The sequence below is a fragment of the Micropterus salmoides genome, unplaced genomic scaffold (assembly GCF_014851395.1).
Source record: "Micropterus salmoides isolate LMB-PRFRI ecotype aquatic unplaced genomic scaffold, ASM1485139v1 Ms_hic_scaffold_12, whole genome shotgun sequence".
Classification (NCBI taxonomy): Eukaryota; Metazoa; Chordata; class Actinopteri; order Centrarchiformes; family Centrarchidae; genus Micropterus; species Micropterus salmoides.
The window spans coordinates 10,197,057-10,221,451 of record NW_024040263.1 but is presented as its reverse complement, the minus strand read 5'-3'; the positions used below and the strand labels follow the sequence as shown (position 1 = coordinate 10,221,451).

Sequence of the window (24,395 nt, the reverse complement as noted above, 5' to 3'; positions counted from 1 at the left end):
GTTTAGACAGGTAATGAGGAAAGAGTATACAGTTATGAAAGTATTGTAGTCGTGTGGTATATAATGTTTAAGGTTCAGAAAAAGCTGAAAAGTCTTCACTTTATTAACTAGCTACAAAAATACAAACAACTACAACTTAACACCAAAACATTATCTTACTGATTAGACTATAGGTGATATGTTTTACATTTTAACACATACTAACCACCATGCATTTTCACTATATTAATCATGTGCTGTATATACTGTATATAGGCATCCATACACTGTACATAATCAATCCATTTATATATTTGCTGCACATATTTATATATCCACTTGTTTTTTCACGTGTGTACATAATAGTCCTGTCTATTCTTTTACCTTTATTTGTTGTCATTGTTCTGAGTTGTTATGTCTATTTCTGTGAAATTACATTGAGAGCAATGGTAAAATTCCTTGAATGTGTACCATAGACTGCATAAAAGTCTATATTGTACCTATGATGCTTACACATAAAGCTGATTCTGAACTAAAGCAGACAGGACGTTTCAAACATCGAGTAGACTTTAGTATTGTAGTCAACTGCAACCTGCAATGTAAGTAAAAATGTAAATAAATGCTTTGCTTTGAAAAACGGTCAGCAGTGAAATAGATAAGATGATTAGCCTAAAACAACAAGTAAATGTAGGTTTAACGCCAAGCTTTAATTTTGAAGGCATGCAAATCAAACAGGAAGCGGGATGGTGTCCGTTGAAGTGACGGTAGTTGCTAGCGGTTGCGGCTATAAAGCGTCTTCTTCAACACTTACTACTTGATCGGATCTTCACTTTTACAGGCAAGAATCTTGTCGTCATGGGTTCTACGGCGCCCATTAAGGTAATAACCTAAAATTGAATGTCACTTTGAAATTCTTAGTAACGGAATATTGTGTGTTTGAACACGGTGCCAGAGAGAAATCAATGGGAAAGCACAGCTAAGGTAACGTTAACGTGTCATGCCAGATGTGCAGTTACGACCGCATGGGAATGACTAATGAAGTGCGGGAAAAGCTCTTTACCTAGATGTTAGCACCGTATTCGCAAAGCTGTAACGTTACTTAAGTTATATCAAATAACTTATAGTAAACGGTCATGGCTAAATAACACAAGCATGCTAACTGCATGAAGAAGTGTTAAAACAGCTAAAGGTAAACCATCTTAAGTACAGTTGCTTTGGCATGTGGCCAGAGTGCACCCCGCAGCTTTGACCCGCAGCACCGTGACAGCTGTCAGCAGGTAGTTCAACAGGGGTTGGAAGAAGTAACGTTATCCTTACCTTGTAGGTAAAAGTAGCAATATACCACGCTGAGAACTTTACATAACTGTACGTATTATCAGCTAAATATGCTTAAGAAGTTACTGAAGTTGATTATACAGGCAGTTTGGCCTTTGCCAGTGTTATGGTTGTTTTTAATCAATTATATTTGTTAGCTTTTTAACATAATATCCGACATTACAGATACTTGAAGGACCGAACAAACATTCAGACAATGGACCAAATAATGTGCACTTAAGAACATTCACATCAAAGCGCCATATAATTATACTTCACTTTTGCAGAGCTAAACTACAAAACATTTCTAAGTGCAAAAATATGTTTAAGTGTAAGAGAATGATAGACCCCTCAGTATGTCATTTGCTTTGTTTTACAATCCGCACGAAAACGTCTGGGGATACATGGCATACTGACGACCATACACATGTAACATAAGATACTAAGTTATCATTTTATATGCTCTAATTTTGGAGTATTGTTATTGTAAGCAGCATTTCAATGTTGCAGCTGCTTCAAAGTGGAACCCATTTTAACATACTGTTTTTAATCTCCATCATTTATAAGTTCTTAATCTATGACTATGTATCAAATTTTAGAATCTGATCATATGTTATGTAATATATTAATTTGTACTAGTAACCAATACAGTGGAGTAAAAAAGTACTAATTTGCCTCTGAAATGTAATAAAGTTACAGTAAAGTACAGTACTTGAGTAAATGTTTACCTTTGAGCACTGCTGTTTACCAACTATAAACAGTAAAGTAAATATGTAGCAAAGCTTGAATAGCGGTACAGTAGTTGAGTAAATATATATTTACCTTCGGGCACCGCTGTTAACTGACAGTATGTTTGTATGTACAAACAGCTTTCTCCCTTAGAGGGAAATAGTAGCATCATGACTTGTCATTGGGGTCTTAGTGACTTATTTGAATGTGTGGTCATACAGTTTTAAACACCACTTTTTTATTTGTTGCTATTTCTTTCTTTTCATTTCCTAATTTCCCTGCACTGTATGTGAGACCCATTATGAAAAGTTTTATTGACTGCTCTGATTTATACCGCTGTTGACTCCTTGCACCAACGGCCGGTAGTTGCGCAGTATTGACCATTTTACAATATTTGTTAAGACATAGCAAAAGGCCTTTTTGGCTCTTAGCTAGGCTGACAACAAGGCTTACCTAGTCGGTGGGAGGCCACGTTGTGGCCCAAAAACTAACAACCATAGCAAAGTTTGGTCTAATGTTGAACCTGAGCATCTGCAGATAAATTCCATACTAGATATGTTATTATCCACTATGCATGATGAGATAAATAAAACCACATTTTTATTATCTTAGTCATCATCTTGACTGTAAGGGTACCGCTACACAGACAATTGTGGCTGAGAATGGCTAGGAAAGCATCCTGGCTTGCAAACTGGAAAATGCTATCGAAAACAGATGGGACATTTTAGTATTTCTTGCATACTATTTTTGACATACTATGTATGAGACATACTACATCTTTTTTTTCTAGCATACTAAAAACTGTCGAAACCGGTTACAGTGATCAACTGCTTATATGGGTCAAAAATCTTAGGACAGAATAATTCCTATGAATGTATAATTCCACTGTTAAATAATTAGCTTTTAGTGACCAAGTAGGAAACCTGGGAAACAAATCTCAATATTTACTTAATAAGTTTGTTTTCGAACTCTGCTACCAGGTCGGCATTGACGCCCTACATTCAGGCCTGTTGAACATTTAACAATGCACTGAAACAACCCCGAGCTGAGGCCTATTTGCACTACTAATGTTACTGTGTTTGTAATTCGCACAATACTGTTTTAGGCTATGGTCCAATTTTAATTTGCACTACTAAGCTATATTTTATATACTGTACTGCATTACCGTGTGCTGTACTTGAATTGTAGCAATTTAATTGTTTAAAATAGGGCTGCAGCTAACGATGATTTTGGTATTCGAAGCTTTGATAGATTATTTCAACGATTCATCGATGCGTCGTTTAAGAAGTACTTGTGTTTGGCGGCTTGGCTGTTACTGTTAACTTGTCTGTGGTCCGCTGGCGGAACACCGGGGCTTTTTGTTCAGCTGCCGTAGTGCTGTTGCAAAGGCGACGTAAGTTTCGTTTTACGGTGGATGGACGGTAACATTACAGAGTTGTTGTTTTCTTTAACTTGAAATAATCCCATACTTTGGACACTTTCTTCTTTGTCCCTTGCTATTCTCTATTCTCTCTCTTCCTCCACTTTGCAAACAGCTCTATTATAATCACGTCGTGTTCACAGCGTAAGTGCGATGTGCGACAGTAATAAATGTCCGTGCGAAACACTGTGCTGTAACGTTATAGTTAAATGGATTAAACGAAGCATCGATGCAAAGAATTTGTGTCGATGCATTTTATTAATCGATTTTAACCGATGAATCGTTTCAGCCCTAGTTTGAAACTGCTGGACTGTAATAGATGGTGTATTTTAATTATAGATGGTGCAGCAAGTTAATTTTTGTTTGAAACCGTTGGACTGTATTACTGTATGTTACACTGCATGTATATGGTTGCATGTCTATATTTAATATAGACACCAAATTTTATGTTTTTAAATCCTGTGTATATAATGCTGTGAGTGAATGTCTTGCTGCAGTGAAGAAAACAAAACAAACTGCCAATATTGAAATGAAAAAATTATTTGCTAGATATTTTAATAATACAATAATGGATAGATATTTTTCATGCATATAATATATTTAATGTAGACATCTACACAAGACTTTAAATTTTATTTAATTCTGTGCTGGGCCTTAATGTTAGATGTAAATCTCTTTCTCTACACAAACAATTGCGCAATCAAAATTTGTGTGTGTGTGTTTAATGTTGTTGTCTGTTGACTTTCTCAAAATGTTTGTTTAGATTGGAATAATTGGTGGTTCAGGCCTTGATGATCCAGATATCTTGGAGGGAAGGACTGAGCGTTATGTTGACACACCGTATGGAAAGGTTAGTTGTGTTTTTGTTAATTCGTGGTCCAAAGATGTTTTTATTTTTTTTTGTCAAATAGAACAATGTTTATCATAAACTCTGCCGTTCTGTTCTATTTTGCAAATTTAATGATTCCTTACAGTAATCTTAGTATTTGAATTGATTATTCTGCTCTTCTTGAACAGCCATCAGATGCTCTGATACTGGGAAAGATAAAAAACGTGGAATGTGTGCTCCTTGCAAGGTGAGAAACGGTGATGTGTTCTCTATTAGCCCCATCTAGTGGAAAAAGCTTTCACTTGTAATATGTATTGTCTGCATCTCTTTCATATTTCAATCCAGCTAATGATGAGGCGCATTTTAAATCCAAGTTTATATTTTAATGTTTTTGACATTGATCTAAAAATGCTTTTTCTTCTGCTTAGACATGGGAGGCAACACACTATAATGCCGTCCAATGTGAACTACCAGGCCAACATCTGGGCACTGAAAGAAGAGGGCTGTACACATTTGTTGGTTACCACAGCTTGTGGCTCACTCCGAGAGGAGATTCAGCCAGGAGACATTGTCATCATAGATCAGTTCATTGACAGGTGAGTGGGATTTGACCACAACAGCAAGTTGGTTCAGATATTTAGTTTTTTCTTTCCACATACTTTCTTGACTTATAGGAAACAGAGAATGTCAGAGCATATAAGTTGTATTCTTGATGTGTTTTTAAAGTAATTGTGGCTATCAGAGAACTTGAAAAAGGTTTTCAGGCTAAAAGCCTGTTATTAATGAGGTAAATTATTGTATAAAGTGGTTCAGAGTAATAACATGAAGTAGCTGCAAGAGCTCAAATGGACAGGCTATAAAAAATAATCAATTGCATTTACAAGTAGCACACAAATACTAGCTGTGTGAGCTTAATGCTCAAACATGAGTGGGAATAGTAATCTCTCCTGGCAATTTTTCAGAACCTAATCCCAATTTCACTCCCACTCCTACTGTCTGTTCTGTGTAAGTAGAGATGAAATGGTATGAAATTTCAAATCACCATTAGGGTTGTTTGTCGATTGGATCGCTTATCGACGATTGAAGGGATGATCAGAAAAAATATCCCGAAATAGGCCATTTCATATCCCAATAACGAGTTTTTTATATATATATATATATATATATATATATATATATATATATATATATATATATATATATATATATATATATATATATATATATATATATATATATATATATATATATATATATATATATATATATATTTTTTTTTTTTGTAAATTCAATGAAATATGGCATTTCCAACTGTTACTCTGTATATTTCTCTGCATTATAAAAGAGGGGTAAGTGAGAACTTAAAAGGGAGAAATCCAACACCATGACAAATATCATGATAGAGTGAACAACGACACAGCAAGTAATGTAACTATCACTGACTAACATTTGGTTGTGGATTACCAAACTGATGCTACTTAATGCTGCAAAGCTAACATGAGAGGACGAGACTGTCCCAGAGCAGCACAGCAGCTCTAGACAACGATATTCACAGCTCTCCAGCTACTACAACTAACATCACAACAACGGCATGTCTTGGTGAACCATAAAGTAAGCTGGATCTCCGTGGGCAAGTCATTTAACGTTACATGACTAACACATCATGGCTGGCACCGCTGGATGGTGTTGTGTGGCTCGTCCATTATATTGATTGCAATTTCTTCTTTGCAGCCCCGCCACATGTAGAAGAACAGACCGCGGTGAAATTAGTTCAAAGTTGGATATTAGTTTTACGTTGGACGATGATGTCGAATTCCAACGTAAAGCTAACTTCACCCCGGTGCAAACTGCTGTTCCCTTACCAAAATATTTCGGTAAAGTGTGGAATTTGCGACACAACGATATAAACAATGGCGCATAATTGTAAACGATAGACGTTTTTTGATCGTCAAACATCAGATATTGTCATATCGTACAGCCCTACAATGACTGCATGCACAATTAACATAAATAAAAATGTGTCTTACATACTGATAGTAATTGCAGAACAAAGGAGTCTTTTGTAGGAGTCTATTTGGTTTCTCCTGTTGGAACACTTTTACAACCAATTCGGCAACTGTCTGTCGGGAGACTAAACTACATAACGTGTTACCATATGCATTGGGCGAGTATGCAGACACACGATGCATACAGCAGCAGAACAACGTGTAGTGTTTTCACAACAGTAACACTGAGAGCTTCAGTTTACAAGCTAGAAAGACAAACCGTGACATTTTCCCTCATTCCAAAGTTCCCATGTCATGCATTGAGCTAAAAGTTAACTTACCCTGCATTCTCTATAAAGCAATTTTCTTCCATTAAAGTCCCTCAGCACTCCTATAAAAACCACAATACGACCAGACTTCAGACGGGCTGAAAAATCTCTGGAGAGCTGTCACTGCCTTCCGCCATGTTTTCACCAACCCAAAACAAACCCACGTTGCATGCTACACATGCGTGCCTGCGTTTAACTTTGGTTGATACTGGACCGTATTTACCATGAGTCTTTCAAAGTGTGGTTATCGAAACACAGTTTTCATGATATTGAAATTTTTAAATGGTCAGGACACCCATGCCCAGCAGCCCCCCGTGAATCCCGCGTGCGAGGTCGGGCAAATGAGAGAGAGCAAACGGAACAACACGACAGCGAAAGCCAGCGGAGAGAGACACCAGCAGCAAGCCCCAGCCCGGCAGCAAACGCGCCGCACAGGTCACCGTGCACCCGCCAATAAAAGTCCACCGTCCCCCCAACTGCCGGAAAAAACTAAGGCCGCCGGCGCCAGCCGACATCCCCCATGCCCAGCGCGCCCCCCGGCCGCCATGCAACACCAGCCAAACCAGCAACGAGGCAAAATCAACTAGCTCAGCTGCATGCCACCAACAACCCACCCATCCATCAAGGGCCGAGAACTCCAGGCACAAACCCAGAACAAACCGGAGCACAGCCCTGCCCCGCACCCACACTGCACATCCCGAAAACTAACTATATACCTCAGTATCCAGAGGGGTCCAACAACTGGCCGACAGAGAAATGGGCAAGCACAGATCCGAGGCCAACGAAGCAAAACAGGAACGCAAACAGGTCCCTCCAAGCCAACGAGGAGATGCCTCCCCCGGACTCCAACGCACAAACTAAACGCCCAGCAGCCATCCAGAGACCCTGCCCAGGGAAAAAGTATAATACATCAAGATGCATCGATAATCGTCCCACAATCCCACCGCAGACCCCCACCCCCCTCTGTTTTGTCACGGAAGATTTATAATTGTGTCCTTATATCAGTGTATTTCTCTGTGCATTTGTTTATTTCCAGTTTTACTCTGGAACCACCGAACTTCCTGTAAATGCTCTGAAAGTCCATACCGTCCAAAAAATGCTTTTACACTAAAAACCAACCGAACGATGGTCCGCGGGAGGTTTCACACCTGTAATTTTGTTTTGGCTCAAACTTCGTCTGAAAGTCTGAAAGTCCAGACCAAATGAGGTAGGTGAAGGCCCCCTTTAGATTCAAATTCAAGTTAGCTTTATTGGCATGAATGTATAACAACAATATTGCCAAAGCATCATACAAACTACATAAGAACAATCAACCCCGTACATTTCATTAAACGAGTAATTAAAGCGTAAAGTAGTGTGTGTGTGTGTGTGTGTGTGTGTGTGTGTGTGTGTGTGTGTGGAAATCAGTATCAGATGTGAAATTTAAAAACAAAACAATTGCTAAAATATCAAACAATCAAAATAATAATTTGAAAATTTGTACAATTATCAGTCTGAGTTTCCACTGCTTGTCCTCACTTCATGGCATGAGGAGACATCTCCCAGAAAATAGGGGAGTTTCTGTGTGTCTTATATAAATTTGAATTCAGGGTATATTTGGGAAATGTTTGCAAAGTGTTTTTGTCTTAGTGTTTTATATTTAGGGCATGAGGTTAGAAAGTGCAGCTCTGTCTCTACCTGTCCTGTGTCACACTGGGAGCAGAGTCTCTCTTCTTGTGGTAGCCAGCTCTGTCTGTGGCGACCCTTTTCTATGACCAGGCTGTGTTCACTCAGTCTGTATGTTGTCAACATTTTTCTATGTTTAGGACATTTTATTGTGCTCAGGTAACTTGCCAGTGTGAATTCTCTTTTTAGGGTCAGATAACATCGTAATTTACTTTGTGCTTTGGTTGTTTCTTTCCAGTATTCAATATATTTTTCTTTCTGCTTGTTGATAATTTGGGTTTGGTCTGCTTGAGTTGGTGTTGCTGTCCTGAGGCTGCTGGGGACTTGTTACTGCAGAGAGCCTCAGGACCAGCTGGCTGAGGGGACTCTTCTCTGGTTTCAACTCCTGGTATGTTAGGGCTTTGTGATGGTATGTCTGGGGGTTAACTGATTTCAAGTGATTGTAAAATTTTATTGATCTCTTATGTATTTGTAGTAAGAGGGGTATTGGCCGAGCTCTGCTCTGCACAGGTTAGTTGGTGTTTTTCTCTGCACCTGCAGGATGCTCTTAGAGAATTCAGTATGGAAAGATTCTATGATTGTTTTGTCCCATTTGTCAAATTAATTATTTAGTTTTGGTCCCCAAATTTTGCTGCCATATAGAATTATTGGTTCTAGTACAAAATTATTACCTTAGATTGAGCCATTTCTATATACATACACCGCAGATCCTCTTACATGGGAGTCGCCTTGTTGCGCCGCCATGTTTCTACAGTAGCCAAAATGGATGAACCGCTCTACAGAGTGCGTTTCATCACTATATTGAATAGTACGAAGAAGAAGAGGAAGTAGTTCAAGCATCTTCCCACACATCTCACTGACAGGATTCGTGTTACTGTATGACAAGGGTGTCCAGGTAGCTGAGTGAAAAAGGGGGACGGACTTGACAACACATTTAACACATTTGTCACAAGTCAATATTTTTTTTATTAGGTTGTTCAGTGGGAAGACTTAAGTGAGAATTTAACACTGGATCGTCTGTAACACAGAAGTCTTCAGTTGCAACAAAACCTGTATTTCCGGGTTTCAGTCACTAGAAATCCACAATCTGAGTTAAATACACTTGCTGGTAAACCTGACCATATCTTTCATAATCATTAACATGGGAAAGCATATTGTCTCAGCTGTGTTTGACCTCAAGGCATATACATTGTGGTGCATGATTGCACATATTACATTATAAGTGCCACGTTAAGCAGGATGGCTTATTTGTTACCGGTGAACTTGAATTCAGCTCATTTAATTGAGATGAATTGTAAACTACTTCCCCATAGTCGTGTCATTGTGTTCCCCTGTACACTTGTATACAACTGCACCACGTTGCCTGTGGCTTCGCTTGTCCGTGTCAGTGAAGCAGATGAATAGCTCAGTTTCCAGTATCAAGCACAGACAAGATCTGTTTTGCAGAAATGAGGAAGTTGCTTGTTTGGACTTGTTCAGACTTGTCCCACGGCATGTGACTGCATGTTTCTCTAGGCTTTACTTTATTGACAGTTGTTATGTCACAACTGCTTAGTTGATCTCTATGACTACTCCAAACTGAACACCGTGCACTGCAGAAAATATACCTCAGAAAGAAAGTACATGATAGAGGGAATGAAAAGGGCAGGGCGAACAGGAGCAGGTTTAAAGGTGTGTGTGTGTGCGTGTGCGTGCGCGCGTGTGTGCGTGTGTGTGTGTGTAGGGGGGGCGGCTTGACAAGGCAGGAAGTGTCTAGTCAGCTTTCTTTAAGGGAGCAGAATTCATAGGGAAAATCTGACAGTCCAGACACTGTACAAGTATTGCTTGATAAACCGGAAAGACTTAATGTAGTAAAATACTTATTTGCACATTCTCATTTAAAAAAAACAAACTCTGGATATGCCAGAGATGTTCACAAGTCTGAGTCCAAGTCAAGTCTCAAGTCTCTCGTGGTTATAATGAATGCTGTATCACTTGCTGCGTTCCATCCAGGCTGCTTAGAACACTGCATAACTGTAAGGGGATATAAGGGATTCTTTAACTATAACCTGTTTTTCATTTACAGAGCACAACCATGTAAACTAAACTACTGTAAGTCAACACATTCCCCAGACTCTCAAACCAGTGTAACATGTTGCCATATAATGGCATGCACCCATACTGGATGGTTATACAATCTGAATAGTGCTGTCATTTCCCAAAGCTTTAGATCTTTAAAGTGACAAGCTGTACTTCAGACCTGATGTGATGGAACTGTGTTGGAAGTTGGTGCTGGAGGAGGATTTGTGGTATATTTCTAATTTAGCATTTTAGGATTAATAAATTAATTAATAATAATAACTTTATATAGCACCTTTCACAAGAACCAAGGACGCTTTACACATAATTGCAGAGACAGAGCAACAAAAAGTCATTCAGGGTTGAATGGCTTTGTGAAGAGATGAGTTTTTTGAAGGTGTCCAGAGAGGGAGTATGTCGGATCTCTGTGGGGATGGAGTTCCAGAGGGTGGGGGCTGCGACGCTGAAGGCTCTGTCTCCAAAAGTCCATAGTCTGGTGTGAGGGACAGAGAGCAGGCCCTTGTCGGTGGACCGCAGGTTCTGTGAGGGGGAGTAGGGGTGGAGAAGGTCCAGTAGGTACTGGGGGGCAATGGCATGGAGAGATTTATAGGTGAGGAGTAGGATTTTGTAGGTGATGCGGAATTTGACCTGGAGTCGGTGAAGCTGAGTGAGGATTGGGGTGGTGTGTGTGTGTGTGTGTGTGTGTGTGTGTGTGTGTGAACCCTGGCAGCCGAGTTCTGGACATATTGTAGCCTGTCCAGGACCTTGCTGGGTACCATTTTATATATAACTTAAACGTGTATTTTAGTCTTTTCTTTTCTTTATCTTGTATTGTTTTTTGGGTATTATTACACTTGTTAAAGCACTTTGTAACTTGTTTTTGAAAAGTACTCTACAAATAAAGATTATTATTATTACCCCATACAGGACACCATTACAGTAGTCCAGGCGGGAGGTGATGAAAGCATGGATGAGAGACTCTGCCACAGAGTGATGGTCGAAGTCTGGAGATGTTTTTGAGGTGGTAGAAAGCAGATTTAGTAATAAGTTGATAACATGTGACTGGAAAGATAGGGTGGAGTTCAAGATGACTCCAAGATTGCGGACTTCTTGGGATGGAGAGATGGAGCAACCATCCACTTTGAGGAGTAGATCACCTACCCTCAGGAGCAGCGGCTTGGGAGCCACTACCATTAGCTCCATTTTGCCATTAGCTCCGTTTTTTTAATTTGAATATCTGGTAATAATAGGCTGTGAGAGCCATTCTTTGCAACAATGACTCTGAAATGAAATGCCAAGCCAAGATAACTTAATTTCTACTCAGCTCATAGTTTATCCCACACACTGCTGTTATTTATTTTTTCAGCAGGGTGGAGCTGCAGCTGGCTCATTCTATTTAAGCATTGACTTGAGTTCTTCCCATGCCAAGGTAATGAGCAAGAGATAGGGCTGGGCATTAACTTAGGATTACTGCAGACCGAGACATTCATATTTTGGATGTCTGAAATATTTGTGTTTTGACCAAACCTATGGCATTATCTATACACACTGATAGAACAGAACACTAGAATTACAAGCTGATGCAGCGAGACACAAAATCCTGGGTGTTTTCAGGGCACTGGGCTAATTGAGTCAGTGTCTTGTGGTCTCCCGGCCCATCTCCATACAGAGCTAAAGGGAGGCAGGCTGGCACCGTGCCTGGTGGAACTCCGCTGACTCAGCAGAACTGTGACTTGTACAAGCATTGTTGGCTTGGTGCGAGAGACCAGGTCACTACTGTTCTCTGTTAATGCTTTTATAGTCCTGGGCTGTATATAACATGTTTAATGATGGAAACAATTCAATCACTCTGATAAACTTGTAGTTTATCATTAAACTGTGGCTGCTCTAGAAGATTTCAAACGGAAGATTTGTTAGATTATGACTCTGGCAAAATAACTTCTAATATGCTGCTTGGTTCTTGATTAATGTTCGTGTTGACAGTGTTTCTGAGAATTGTTTTTTTTCTACTCGGTCATTGCTCTTTTTAGTGTTTTGTATGTTGATGTCTGGTTTCTGTCTTATGTTTTTTTGTTTGTTTGTTTTTTTTCAACTTTCATTTGCATTCATTTTCATTGCCAATCTGACATAAATAAAGTGAAAATGAATTGTCTATGATTTATTTCTACAATAGCATAACTTTTGAAATTTGCTAATCTAATCAAACCAAGTCATTTGATCAAGGATTTTGTTAATTTAAAACAATTGAACCTTACAATGGTGTGTGTAATTTCCTGGTTTGCTTTAGGATTGAATAACTTTCCATACTTCCTGTCTGCTTCCTTTTGCCAGGACTACCAAAAGAGCTCAGACTCTGTATGACGGCCAGCCCACTAGTCCTCCAGGTGTCTGTCACATCCCCATGGCTGAGCCTTTCTGCAACAGAACCAGAGAGGTGAGTTCTCAAATACCTGTACATATATTGTACATCATACATGTAATTCCTTGAGCTTTTGTGCCATAATTTGTTTCACAAAATTATTCTCAAATCAAACTTAACTTAATTTTAATTGTGTGTAAACATTACATTTGTACAACATTCATATCAAATTCAATTATTTGAGTTGTCCCGACCAAAATAGACTTGAAGGTGTGTATTGGTGGATCGAGAGACGAAATAAAGCACAGTTCACATGCCTTTGGACACTGAAACACTGAGCAAAATAGTTGACAGCTGAACCTCATCATGGACATGACAAGTGGTGAATATTTTAGAAATGACTTGATTATGGACGTTAATTTGATAATATTTAAACACATGAAAAACTTTGTAGCAAAACTATGTGTCACTGGAACTTAACAGTGTAAAAAAAACAGTATGTGATCAATTATTAATTTTTACTCAAATCTCATATTCAGGATTTAGATATAGATAGTTCATTTTTAAGTTGAACTTTGAGTTCAAGTTTTAGGTAGGCCTAACTTCTGTCTTTCAAGCAAGCAAATTGTAACAGCATCCTTAATCCATAATGTTGCTAATTATTTGCAAATTATTGTTAGAAAATGGAAGAAGTAGTTTAGAGAATGAGAGGATAAGCTATTGAAACTATGTCAACAGTTCCCACCTACTCTCGTATTGACTTAATGGAGACTGTTACTAACTCTCTATCCTGGTGCAGGTGTTGGTGGAGGTGGCGCGGAGCCTGGGGGTCAAGTGCCATGTACGAGGGACTATGCTGACTATTGAGGGGCCCCGCTTTTCCTCGCGGGCCGAGAGCCTGATGTTCCGCCAGTGGGGCGCTGACGTCATCAATATGACCACTGTGCCAGAGGTGGTCCTCGCCAAGGAGGCCGGCTTGTGCTATGCCAGCATCGCCATGGCAACAGACTACGACTGTTGGAAGGAACACGAGGAGGCGGTGAGTGGCAGGCTGGATGTCCTGACCACCGTTTTTATGGCCTTGATGTCTCTTGATCGTGTATTGTGCGAGTCAGTAGTTGTCAGCAAAGGGCGAACGGTTGATGTATTTTGTGTGACATCACTTCCTTCCTATTCTATTTAAATGTTACTTGCTTTTAGGTGTCTTTATTATTTATTAGAGGTGCTCCGATCAGGATTTTTTGGACCGATTGCTGAAAGCAGTATTGTCTCTGTCTTAGAGACTTAAATCATAGCAGCCTTTGCATGGTTACTAGGAACATATTATAGTGTAACAAATGTAGCTTTCCTGTAGAATAAACAGTGAGGAGTCAAAACTGGCATCAATGAGACTTGGGGGGAAAGTAAATAACTAAAAGTACAATGTTAATTCCATATTATACTGTTAGTATATTGTTAATATTACTTATAGTTACTTTACTCATTATAATTTCATATAGTTTAACACTAGGATAGGCCTAATATTATTTCAGTGGGTTGTTTTCTTCTATTAAATCCTTGTCTACAGTCTGCATCTTTTACATAAGCCTTTTGCCACCGGCTTTACCAGAGGCGAGAGAAGCAAGCACTTTAAATAGGCCAGCAAATTTTTATTTGATTTTGGGAGAATCACGGGGAAAACGGGAGAGTTGACATGAGAGGAGTAGAGAGAGGAGTGGGGTAATGTGAGGCTACATCCACACTACGATGGTTTTTATAAACCGTTTTATAACGAATACGATCTTCTCCGTCCACAGCAGCGTTTTAGTTGTGTATCAGAGTTAATCTCTGTCCATATTAAAACGACTGAAAACACACATCTATTGGCTGTTTACGTACACTGGGCATGCACGTGCCAGTGTAAACATGAAGCAGATGGTCTACTCGGCAGTTGCAGAAGATTTGGCGAAAGAAGAAAGTAATACAGACGAAGAACCACACCAAGTATTATTATTTTTATTTTTTTTTGCATTGACCGACAACGAAGTGGATCTGTTACTGAAAGCAACACTGGAATACAAACTGTGGCGGCGGGAAACAGTCTGGGAGTCGTCACAAAGTAAATATGGCGAAATGCACAGTAGGCCTACGTGTTATTTACACAGTACAAAATATTTTAATAAAAGTACTTAAACTAAAACTCTGTCAGTTGCGTCATTGTTTTGCTTTGCATGACTGATAAGACCGAATCAGAAAGCCAAATGTGAGTGTCTGTGTCATCGTTTAATACGGTCCTCCGTTTTTGCCCACGGGGTCAGCTGCGTTTTCAAACAAACATCTTCGGATTCGCCGTTTTGATCCAGACAGGAGGCGAAACAAAAGGTCTCCGTTTAAAGACAAAAACGGGGAGAGAGAGAGGCAGTCAGCTGATTGAGAGGCTCCTCTCTTTGCATCAAGAAACTCTCACAGAAGGATCAGTCTCTCTCTGCCTGATGCGCTGTGGGTCAAGACAATTAAACTCTGGTAGCGGGCTGCGTGTGTGTGAGAGGAGCGCGACAGTTTACATGATCGCTCCTGCTTGTTGCTCCGCTTGTCTGATTGCTGCTCAACACTCATTGTAAATGACTAACTGAGCGCATCAGTCGCTTCCTGTCTGAAGGACTTTGGTGCTAGCTAGCTTTGAAAACTGCTCAGACCGCGTAGCGTTTAGCTGCCGTTGGAAATTTGTCTAGCGAGTATTGCGTCATCTGATCAGCTTTTCTGATCGGCCTTTTTAGAGACCACCAATCAAACTAGTTAATGCCATTATTAGCTACACGTTTTACTAAGCTGTGTTGATGGCAGATGGATTACAGTTTTGTGTTTCTTTTTGCTAACTTTTCTTGCTAGCTGAGCTTGATTACAGCTGTTAGTTAAACTTGGTGGTTTCGTTCTTTCGCCACCTATAATCACGTCCCCATTAACTTATTCTCTTACATAATAGGATCAGGAACTCTACTTTGACACCTGACCCACATCCAGCATCGCTTATTGCTAGCTTATAGGCCAAGGTGCTACACTAGCTCATTAATTCCTCTACTAATTACAAATTCTTTCTGGGATTTTCCTCTCCTTATTTCCCCCATTCCTTCTAATCAGGCAGCTGATTTTCTAAAAGGGGTGTACAGCATTGGCCAGGTCACTTTAGACCAGTGATTCAGAGAGTAGGGTCCAGCACCCCCTGAGGGTCTATTCCACATAACCATTTTCTCTGCAAAACAATTTGTTGAGGTAAAATTGCTGCGCCATAAAAATGCACATGTGTGGAACACTTGTGCCACCAGATGCAATAAAACAATTATTGCACAATTATATCCAGTCCTCCCACATTAGCTTTGAGCTTTGGACTTTAGTGCTTTGACACATACTAGCTTGTTTTTCTCCTCAGTGTCTTTGACTGGAAGGTTTTCTGAGTTGTGCTTGTAACAGAAGGACCTTGGCTACTGTAAACCACAGTGATCATTGTCATCTTGTTGCAGGAAACAGCGTTTGGGTTCATGAGGTCCTCCTCACTTTTTGACACAGAGCATGCTAATGTTTGATCACTTGAACTGTATTATATATACATAGTTACATGTTGTTTGGGTACACATTCAGTGTCTCACCATTTGGGGAAAAAAGTTAAGAGCAAACATAATTTGTAAGTTGTTTGTTCATAAACAATTTCTTTTTTTAGTAATAGCTCTGTCGCTTTTAAGGCAGTCCTGTCCGAAGAACTTTTCTTCCTTTCTGGAGCTGATATGCAGAGAAGTGTTGTAGGTGGCAACAAAAGAGCAAGTCTCTGAAGTAATTCTCTTCAAATAAGTCTTTATTAAAGCATACTTTCTACAGTTAGCACATCACTAAAGCATTACATTATTAAGGAGAAACTAATGGTTTTTAGATCCCTTTTTTTTTTTTTAGTATGATGGGTTCTCAACAAAGGTTTTCGCTATCTGTGCTCCATTTGCAGACTAGACTAGACTATCTGTGGCGTCTTATGGCTTCCAAGTGACCTACTCTCTGTCAGACACTCTGGATAATGCAGTTGATATACTGCGTGTGGGCGAGTTTTGGCTTATTTGTCACTGATCCAGCCCAACTCGACTTCCGAGTTCCTGCAGCTGACCTCTTCCCCCTCCTGTTGCAGGAGGCTCGCCACATCCTTCCGCCCCTCCACCCCCCCCAGCCAGCCTCATACTACCTCCTGGCCTCCCCCTCCTTACACCCCCCACCCACCTCCCTAGTTGGCTTGCCTGCCAGCCTCCGGTGGAAGCCCTGCCAGAGGAGGTTGAGTCACACTGAGTCATCAGCTTCAGTCTTCATCCTGGCAAACACCACAAAAACATGAACCTAGTCATTGAATGTGACATGAAAACAATGCACTCAAGGGAGGGTTTAATGAAGGTTACAGGAGGTAAACACCAGCACTTACTGTGCACCGAACATCTGGCTGAGTAATGTTGATATTGTCACATACTTTCATACAGATATACTTAAACATTTTATGTTGACCTGAGGCCTCCTTTTTTCAGCAGATAGCATGCACAACATATTGCACTGTTTTGATTTTTATTCGCCATTCCTATTGTAGGGAAGTCAGTTGTGAATAATGTGATGATTACCAGTGTCATAGACATGGCAGGTGAAATGGCTCAAGGCTCGTTAATACCACAAAATGAGTCATTGGAATACAGGGTACAGCTGGCTGCTAGAAAAACAATGTGCTGATCTTCACATCTGCAAGGATGTGAATAGTTTCTTGTATTGACTGTGGCTGAGGTCCTTTTGTGGCAGTGATTTGAATAAACTCAAGAACTTTCACCAGCTCACCTTGCTGTCCTGGATTGATTATCATAGTTTATGGACTTCAGTGGGGTGAATTATGACTGTTACTGTTGTACAAAACTCTATTGTCCAAGTTACAATTCCCAAAAAATTATTATAAAGTTATTAGGTGTGAAGAGTTAACAGTGTAATAAAGTTCAGATTTCATTAAAACATTTGTAATAATTGATTTTGTTTGTCAAAATAAATTTGCCACATCTTGATATATTATATACAGTATATTAATGTTAAACACTTTCAACCATTATCCCCCTATTTTCGGCAGTTCCATTAATAAATACGCATAAAGGTCTTTATAATCAGCTTCTCAACTGAAAGTTTTATCCTTTTCTGGAATTCCACATATGATCTCCATTTGAAATAATTGAGAGAAATGCTGTGTGTTGAAAATGAAACATCAGATATAACTGCCGCTCTGATTTTACATGATAGTGTCTTCCCTCACGTCACACATCAGTACACTGTTATTCACAGTGCAATCATCGTCTTTAGCGTCAGTAAAGATACATGTGAAATTACCTTTTTGGGAAAAACAAACTGACTCTGACACTTTTTTTTAGAGGAGGTTGAAGTTCGCATTGCTGCATGTGATTCTTATCGCACAGTGGCTGTTTTTCTTCCCTTGTCCCAGGTCTGTGTTGACAACGTAATGAAGACTATGAAGGAGAACGCCAACAAAGCCAGCAGTATTCTGCTAACTGCAATACCACAGATTAGTCAGATGGACTGGGCTCAGACAATGAAGACCTTGAAAGTAAGTTGTTGACTGTATGATGATTCATTTCCATTCAGTAAGTCTTTGGAGAAGTTGTGAAAGGGGGGTCTGTTTACCTTTTTTTTAACTTTTTTTTATTATTTTTTTTTAAGCTGGCTATCTTGAGCTGAGATCTGTCTCTTTTTTTTTTCTCACCAAAACTACCTCTTTAAACTGTGGTTCAAGAGAATAGTCAAACCATCTGGAGCATGACCACTCTGAAAACACTACACTTTTATGAGGGTGATTATTACTGTGAGGCTGTGAGAGTTACTTCCATCTGAGAGGCTGACTCAGACATCATGATTCTGTGTCGCACCCTTATTATAGTGTTTTAAAAAAAAAAATCAGCAGGTTTGAGTGGAAATTGGTATTGACAACATGAGCATAAAAAGAGACCACAACTGCAACACATAGTACAGTCTTAACCCAATATATGTGGTAATAAAAATATCAAATGTGTATATGTTTTATATTAATTGCACTTCAGAGAACCACATTATGAACAATGTTATTAAACTTTGTAGATAATTTTTAATGAACACGTTTCATGCTTGAAAAAGGTTGGTAAGGTAAGGAGTTACATTTCTGTTCAAAACCCATGTTTGTTTGTTTAGTGGAAACGCTTACACTTTTGGAAAAAGTACAGCATTAAAGCTTCCTAATATTTAATTTATTTTATTAGAATTGGTAATAATGACTGGCAGGTGCGTTTAAATAAAATATTTTTAAAAATATATATCAATTTTTATTTTTTTTTAAATTATGTCCTCTGTCTTCTCTCGACAGTAACTACTATAATTGTTGCTGTTTACCTGTGAGACATATTTGGAAAATAAACTCTTTTCTTCCTTCCTTTACAGTCAATGGCACAATCTTCAGTAATGTTACCAAAACACTAAGAAAACAGTGAAGTAGAAAAGGATCCGGACCCCAGAAAGGACATGGACAACAGACTCTGCCTGTGGATTTGTTATTAGTGAAACAAGAAAGTGCCTCACATAAATAATGCATGTGCTCTGTCTTCAGCTGAAGTTCAGTGTTTTTTCTTTGACTCAAAATAAACATAACACCCCCTCCCCCCTGATTCACAGCTCACTCTTTTTCTCTGGAACTCTTATCAGTATCATAAGTTTTCTTTCACATGTTTCGGTACAATCATGTGAAAAAATTGTAAGTCTTCTTAAGATTCTACTCATTTTGTGTGTGTGTGTGTGTGTGTGTGTGTGTGTGTGTATATATAGATAGATAGATCTCTATATCTATCTATATCTATATATATATATATCTATATCTATATAGATAGATAGATAGATATATAATTTTAGAGAGAGATCTATCTATCTCTCTCTAAAATTATATCTATCTATCTATCTATCTATCTATCTATCTATCTATCTACATATATACACACACACAAAAATGAGTAGAATCTTAAGAAGACTTGACACATGATTGTAACGAAACATGAAACTTTTTTTTTTTTTTGTCTCTGTAAGCATTCGTAATTTGTTTGTTGCCTGTAAACCATTAGTGTCTTTATTGCAGGTAATGCAGGAGATAATAAAAATGCTTTGCAAGTTTAGCACATTGAGATTTTGTTACTGCCTTAGTTATGATGAACTATGATAATGTTTTTAAAGTTGAATCTGATGTCTTAAACATTTGTTGGATTTACTCAAGTAAAATATTTTACATGTCTGTACACATTTCAGCAACATTTAGGATAATATATGATTCATGGAATACTTTCATTTAATTTGCTCTTCATGATGGTTTTTGTGTTTCCCGAATCAAAACAACCAACAGCATTTAATTTATATATTGGATACTGCACTGTACATGCAAACTGTTTTCCAGCTATCATTAAATTAGCTAATTGGAGAACTTTTGAGAAACCTGTACTGACTGCATTTATTGACACTGACAGAGAGGAAAGACATATTCTTTTGCAACTAAAAGGTTTGCTATACTGTAGAGTTCATCATCTAATGCAATTAGCATTTTTTTTTTTATCACACAGCAGTTTTAAAAAGATTTAGTCTCTTGTATTTCCTCTTCCTGTTGCCTTGTCTCACCAATATGAATGCATTATGCAGCATACATTATAGCTCAATAGGATTTGAGGTCATGCTCAAGTTGTTAGTAAAAGAAAATTAAGGCAAATTGAACTGATTAAAATGTATCTTATGGTACCATACAGTGTTATTTAACATGCTCAATGTGCGCTGCAATGCAACCCAACGATTTCGTAGAATAATTTAAATCGAAAATCATTCTATTGTTTGAAATATGATAAGCAGAATGTATTATTGTTAAAATAAAATCGGTTTGCCACATTACTGTAAAATAATCAATCCTGTAAGGCTGCATATTTCACCCATGCCTGGACGTTAAACTCCATTTCATAACAGACAAAACAATGCTATTTATGCCCTCCGTGGTTTGGGAGACTTTGGCTGTGTGTTGCCTAAAGCCATAAAAACTTCTAGGCCTAAATGAAAGTAGGCTAATCTCTCGAAATGTAGATGCATAGCCCTTTTTTTATGACTGTTTATTCACAATGATTGTTACTCTTCGAACTGCAAGGCATCAATGCGGTATTAATATAAGAATAGAAACCCATTCAGAGTTCAATAAGCTAACGTCCTTTATACAGACAAATCTCTTTTTTTTTTTTAAAGTTTAGTGGAGCATATCTGTCAATGCAAAGGATTTGCGTGACATATGCACGCAAAAATTGGAGTTTGGCGTACCCACTGCACGCAATTGGAAAGTGTAAAGTCGTGTTAATAGTACCCACAATGATGAGAAGGGGTTGAAATTGAAAATTGCCTGAACATGTTGAAAATTAATGATTGCATCAGCCTGTGAATTCACCTGAGATGATCACGAGCCTGTATATTTACCGTGCAGTGTTTGGAAAGGCATTCGGGTTGTATCTGGTCTATTTGTCAATATGCCTGAAAACCTGTTTAACAAAAGCAAATCCAAGGATAAGTCAGTAAACTAATAAAGTTGAAATGTTCGCCCTGCTGTGATATATTGCTCGTTTGGAATTCATTGTTCTTCAAACTCAACTCAAATGCATAGCCAAATAAGGATTTTTTGAAGTTTTTATTCTCTGGTAGGCCCACCTATCAGTAATATATCCTTCAGACAATGTTTACATTGCACCATTTTGCTTCCATCCATCCATCCATCGTCAACCGCTTATCCTGCGTACAGGGGCGCGGGGGGCTGGAGCCAATCCCAGCTGACATCGGGCGAAAGGCAGGGTACACACTGGACAGGTCGCAGTCCATCGCAGACAATTTTGCTTCCTACATTAAAATGCTATCTTCTTGCATTTTAATAAATTGCATAGGCCTAATAAGATCTGAATATAATTTGTACAAACATGAAATGGGACTTCCAAGTGTCTTCAGAATAAAGATAATACTTACAGAAGATTCATCAGTTGGCCACTATAATGTTCAAATGTGCAAAACATTTTAAATGGCTTTCGTGTTATTTGGTTAAATATTTGACATGGAAACTGTCAAAATCCGGTCATGTCATTAGGTTTATAACGAAAACCAAAGACAGTCCTATTTAAAAATACATTAAACTATACAAATACTATAGGCTTATAGTAAAACTGTACACTAGCTTATAACAGTCTGATTTTTATAGGCTTATCTGAATATTTCAGTAATCCAACGAAGTTAAAATTGCAACAAATTGTGTTCTAGTTGAGTAAAACTACGCTGAACAGCCCGGCGTTAAATCATTAGCCTATAACAATATTGTTCTGCTGTTATTTACCATTACAGCGACCCTACGCCTATAGATAGTCCTGATTTCGTTAAGAATAAAATAATGATGCCTAAAAACAAAACAGACAAATAAATAAAAATACATTTTACAGCAAAACAGTCTAAATGCATAATTCAGGCTGCAGGCCTCTTAAGGCCCCGTTTCCAGGAGTCCGAAGTCCCCATTCAAAACAAACAGCAGGAAACAAAAAGATCACAGCGGAGGCTTTAGAGACTCCAGAAAAGCAACCACATCGGTATTCCCCTCGTTTCTGGCCAAATCAACGGCCAGACACTTTGCATTGTCTCTGGCCCAAGGATCAGCCTGCTTCTCCACCAGCAGCCGCACAGTGTCCAGAAAGCCCGTCCTGGCGGCGTCATGCAGCGGGGTGGCCCCCGTGCTTCTGTCCGCCACGTTGGGATCAGCTCCGTGCTCCAGTAACACCTGAGCCACCGGCGTGCTCGCCATCATCATCACCTAAAGAATATAATCGTCAGTTAGAATCTAATCTAATTTGATTAGGCGTAGCCTTAGGCTATAAAACACTTGTAAAAAATCAATTAATTTATATTCGAACCCTTAATAATACAGAAGAGAATTACGGATTGGTTTGACCTGCAATTTAATAATAGCCTATCACACTGATCAAATAATGATATTATATTATTGCACATTTGGAAATAGCCTATGTGGCTAAACACATTACACGGACCTCGCCATGAAGAGTTTTACAGACGCTCGGGATACTAAGCTTGTAAAGAGATAGGCTATATGAACGTAGGCCTATAGCCTATTGTCCCACATGGACTAGAGTTTACTTTATCTGAAGAAATATGTTTGAGTGGAAATAGGAGAACGATGAAGCACTAGGCTACTGTTTCAAACAAAACAATGCGAACATGAAATCCCGTCTGGAATGACCGGCGCGGCGCCTTTTTGAAAGCTCCTTGCACATTTAGTTTCGTTTTCTTTAGCGTAATCGTTAAGAGAAATTATATTCTGTTAAGAGGACTTGAGAGGTAAGGATAGTTTTTTCCTCCCCCCGATATTTAGTGGGCTACAGCCTCGATCACTGCACATTTGATAGCCTACAAAGTCTGCATTTTGAAATGCGCCTAAGTAGGAGCCTAAACTTAAAACCATATTTCTGGTTTAAGATTGCCGTGGGAAATATCCTACTGACTGTCAATGGAAGCTGTTGTCATGTTAATTCTGCTCATTTGTTGCAGTAGTGTATCAGAGAAATACCAGAATAATCCAACATGGATGAGACACATTTTCTGTTGTTAGTTATGAGGACGTGGACGCGTTATTGTGATAATATCTAATAATTTTCATGGATCTCAAAGCAAAGGTGATCCTCATCTGTAGGCTACACTATTTAAATGTCTCGCTTAGCCCGATTAAAAACAATGCAGCACGAAAATGAATCATCCAAATCAGCCTAACAGCATTCAAGGCTGTGTTTGGTTTGAACTCATGCAGCCATACAAACTTCATAGTTTCGTTTCATTTAGCTGGATGGGAAATTCATTTACTTTACCATAAATAGGGGAAAACAGCATAGTGTTCTTCCTCAATACAAATAAGCCGAGGTTTGATCACTCCACAAAGACCACACAACTGCGCGTCATTTTTTATGTGCGTCGCTTTTTAATATAAAAAGATCTTCCCTATGGAAGAGTAAAGTAACCTCTGTCATTTGAAGAGGTCAATGGTGTTAACTCTGTCAATGAAACATATTTAAGTGCGAAAATAGTTTGGTGGGGGTTTTTTTTCGTCGGCTGAAGACGCATCTGGTGACACTGACCTGTAGTGCGGTTCGTCCAAAACGGTTCACCCCGTTAACTTGAGCTCCTGCCTGCAGGAGATTCTTCACTTCTGCCGCTTGTCCATTCGCTGCGGCAGTTGTCAGCGCATCCTGGAGAGTCATTGTCAAGTTCACAAATCTGTAGCGATAACCTCTGTGACAGATTGCGTTGACAGGTAGCCAGATGATGCCTACTTGAGGAACAACAGCTGAAAACACACACGCACACACGCCAGAGAGCGAATGTCGAATAACTACGGCTCGGTGTTGATATGTGACGGCTGGTCTTCCACCGTCCGAGGCTCGTCAGTTTGTCCCGACCACCGGCTATCTGGGTCGAATAAGCAGCCTAAACCGTACATCGCCTGTACAGCGATCGGTCGGTGTGTGTCTGGACTAGCCTGTGTTGAATGGGTGACGTAATTGTCTGTTGCTGCGTTGCTGCAGTGGCGCGATCGTGCGCATGCGCTGCTGCAACTGGTTTTTGACAGCAGGAGCGCCACAGTTTGCTTCCTTGTGTT

The 24,395-nt window shown here is 39.2% G+C and overlaps 2 protein-coding genes across 2 annotated transcripts; one reads left to right on the top strand and one right to left on the bottom strand.

The window, feature by feature from the left end:
* Window positions 1–711: 711 nt before the first annotated feature.
* Window positions 712–19,353, top strand: LOC119898941 (methylthioadenosine phosphorylase). Its single transcript, XM_038713280.1, has 8 exons — window positions 712–858; window positions 4,206–4,292; window positions 4,460–4,518; window positions 4,700–4,867; window positions 12,640–12,742; window positions 13,467–13,706; window positions 18,144–18,266; window positions 19,130–19,353. Exons 1-8 carry the CDS (start codon window positions 835–837, stop codon window positions 19,166–19,168), a joined length of 843 nt encoding a protein of 280 aa, XP_038569208.1. The 5' UTR covers window positions 712–834; the 3' UTR covers window positions 19,169–19,353.
* A 2,011-nt stretch (window positions 19,354–21,364) lies between these two features.
* cdkn2a/b (cyclin-dependent kinase inhibitor 2A/B (p15, inhibits CDK4)) lies at window positions 21,365–24,267 on the bottom strand. Its single transcript, XM_038713279.1, has 2 exons — window positions 23,875–24,267; window positions 21,365–22,541 (listed from the first exon to the last, which is right to left on the bottom strand). Exons 1-2 carry the CDS (start codon window positions 23,995–23,997, stop codon window positions 22,278–22,280), a joined length of 387 nt encoding a protein of 128 aa, XP_038569207.1. The 5' UTR covers window positions 23,998–24,267; the 3' UTR covers window positions 21,365–22,277.
* Between the last annotated feature and the right edge of the window lie 128 nt (window positions 24,268–24,395).